Source organism: Augochlora pura, unplaced genomic scaffold (assembly GCF_028453695.1).
Source record: "Augochlora pura isolate Apur16 unplaced genomic scaffold, APUR_v2.2.1 APUR_unplaced_2725, whole genome shotgun sequence".
Classification (NCBI taxonomy): domain Eukaryota; kingdom Metazoa; phylum Arthropoda; class Insecta; order Hymenoptera; family Halictidae; genus Augochlora; species Augochlora pura.
Window position 1 is genome coordinate 1 of NW_027582907.1, and position 2,827 is coordinate 2,827.

At 63.3% G+C, this 2,827-nt stretch overlaps 1 protein-coding gene across 1 annotated transcript; it reads right to left on the reverse strand.

The window, feature by feature from the left end:
- Nucleotides 1-245: 245 nt before the first annotated feature.
- On the reverse strand, nucleotides 246-1,578 carry LOC144477661 (uncharacterized; the record flags this gene model as incomplete). The annotated part of the gene is made up of 1 exon (XM_078195396.1): nucleotides 246-1,578. A coding segment is annotated over exon 1 (1,333 nt), but the record flags the coding sequence as incomplete, so codon positions are not given.
- Nucleotides 1,579-2,827: the final 1,249 nt, after the last annotated feature.

Below are 2,827 nucleotides of genomic sequence, written 5' to 3' on the forward strand. Positions count from 1 at the left end.
GGACAAGTGTCTGGTGAGGCGGGCAACGATGAGTTTCTCAAAGCATTTGCCCGCCTCATCCAACAGACACACCGGCCGGTATGCGGAGGAAGAATCCTCCGGCCTCCCTTCTTTTTTTAGGAGGACCATCCGTCCCTGCTTCCAATGGTCGGGGAACTGCCCCGACCTCAAGAGGCGGTTATATAACCCCCCTATCCTCCCGACCAGGACGCTCGAAGCGTGCACCCAGACTCGGCCGGGAATACCATCGAGCCCCGGTGCAGTATTTTTGCCCCGGAGCCACTTTATTATCCCGTCCATCTCCTCCCCCGTGATCTCCCAGTCGGGAGACCAGGGGTGGGCCCCCAAGTCGGGATCGGGCGTGGACACCTCCGCGCTACGCGGAAACAGAGTGTCCACCAGCCTACCGAGTAATTGGGGGTCCAGCCTCTCTGTAAGTGGGGGCGCCCAGGGTCGTTGCCTTCCCATCACTATCCTATATGGGCACCCCCATGGATCCTTGTTCAGAGAGTCGAGGAGATCCGTCCAGGCCTGGGCTTTTGCTCGCTTGATGGCTAGCTGCAGGGCGACAACCTGCTCCCTGTATCGCCCATATAGCTCGGCAGTCAGGTCTTCATCCCTACGTCGTCGTCGACGGGAGCGGGTGTACCGGCGTCGCGCGCGGATACATTCTTCCCGTATGTCCGTTAGCTCGCGCGACCACCAGTACACCGCCTTCCTCTGAGGGGGCCTGGCCCGGGGCATTGCGACATCGCATATTGCTGACATTGCCTCCCGGAGCCGTGTGGCCTCCACCAGCCCGTCGACTGGCCCGGCCGATGACATTGGCCAGGCCACGACGTGGGCTGCCGCCATCAGAGCGTCCTGGTCTAGGCGCTTCAGCGCCCATCGCGGTGGTGGCTCTCCTTCCCCAGGGCGGCGCCGGGGTGTCGTCCTTGGGGCGGCGGGGAGGCCGAGAAGAATGTATCTATGATCAGACAACGTCTCGACCTCCTCCGCCACTCTCCAACCCGTGTTACGGCGCGCGGCCGGGGGCGTGGCCCATGAAAGGTCCACGATGGAGCCCCCGTTATGCCGCACGCACGTATGGACTGAGCCCGTGTTAAGTAGCACGAGCCCGAGTCCCGCCGCCCATTCGAGCACTTCCAGGCCCCTCGAGTCCGTCCTGGGGGACCCCCAAGTAGTCGCTTTGGAGTTAAAATCCCCCAGGACAAGCACCGGACGGGGCTGGCAGCGGGAGATACATCTCCTTACCCCGTCCAGGTATTGCTCGAAGAGCTCGAGGGACCAGCTGGGAGGCGCATAAATGGCCAACACCGCGATATCTCCCCATTCAACGGCAAGGTATCCCCGTCCCAGCTCGATGACGGAACATGGCGGGGATCCTTGCCGGCCCACCCATAACACCGCGACGGAGCCCACAAAGTCTCCCATCCAATGCGGATGTTCGGGGATCCTGTGTGGCTCCGACGCGACGGCCAACCCGGCACCCCGCTCGGCCAGGTTCTGCATCAGAAGATCCTGTGCCCTGGCCGAGCGGTTCAGGTTGGCCTGTATAATTGGGCCCTTGGGCCCCATTACACGGCCGTCTTCGCCTCCTTGGCCGAAGCTGGTGCGACGGCCTTGGGGGCCTCAATGGGCCATACTGCCTTTTGGCTGGGGGCGGGCGCACCTGCCCCCTCTTTAGCCGCTGCGGGGGCCGCTGCCTTGGCCCCCGACTTTGTCTTCCGCTTCTTTTTCTCACCAGCCCCTTTCTGGGCGGTGCGATCTCGCCGCGCACTGGCGGGGCACGCCCGGCTGCCGAGGCGATGTCCGGCCGGCCTGTCCGCATCTGCGCAGAGCGGGCATTTTGGCTGGGCCAGACACTCGCTCGCCTTGTGGCCGAGGTCGCCGCATCCATAGCAGCGACCCGACCGATCCTCGGTTTCAGTGCACCGCTGACGCGTATGCCCCATTTCGAGGCAGCGGTAGCACTGCAGTGGCCGGGCGCTGAGGGCCTCCACCGTCACCCGGGTCCACCCCACGGTGATCGCGCTGGCGACCGCGATTTTTCTCGCGGCTGCCACCGGGCAGCGGACCCAGAGTGTGCCTAGGCCGGAGGGGGACGACCGGATGTTACAGCTCCGACACGGCCGCCCTAGTGTTGATGGCAGCTATCCGGAGTGCCCGGACTAAGTTGCCCTTGAGGCTGCTAGACACTGCGGCCACCCTTTCGACCTCCTCCTGTGTGTTGATGGCGGCTGCCGCGATGTCGCTCGACAGTCGTGTCCTGTACTCCTCTTGTATTTTCTTCTCGTCCGGCAGCGGGATGCTGTTTCTGGACGGCTGGGGAGGCGGCATCGGCGTGTCGAGGGCTGCCGCGGCCGCCCTTACCTCGGTCTCCAGGTATATCACCTCCGCCTGCCGTCTTTTCGTCCCGGTTTCACTACACAGGTCATCGCCGGTCTGCAGTCTTGTCCTCTTCCGTCCCGACCTCGATGAGCTGCGGCTGATGGATCACATGACAGACGACGCGTCTGATTCATCCCCATCCTCACACTCCCCGACGATCACCCTACCGCGGATACCGCTGCGGGTTGCAACTTCGCGCCGTGGCTCAGCCACGACGTACTCCTCCATCTCCACCGACGCAATCGTGCCCTCCTCACTCTCCGCTCCCCCTCCCTGTTTTTGTTTTTAAATTGAGACTTTTCCATGTTTATCCCACAAGAGTGGTCGGAATAGAAGTCACCCCGGGCAGAGCCGCCATACCCGGGGAAGGCTAATACACCCAGGGGGTGGCCAGGTACCCTGGGGTTTGTCCGCTAACAACTGGTGCATCCACCAG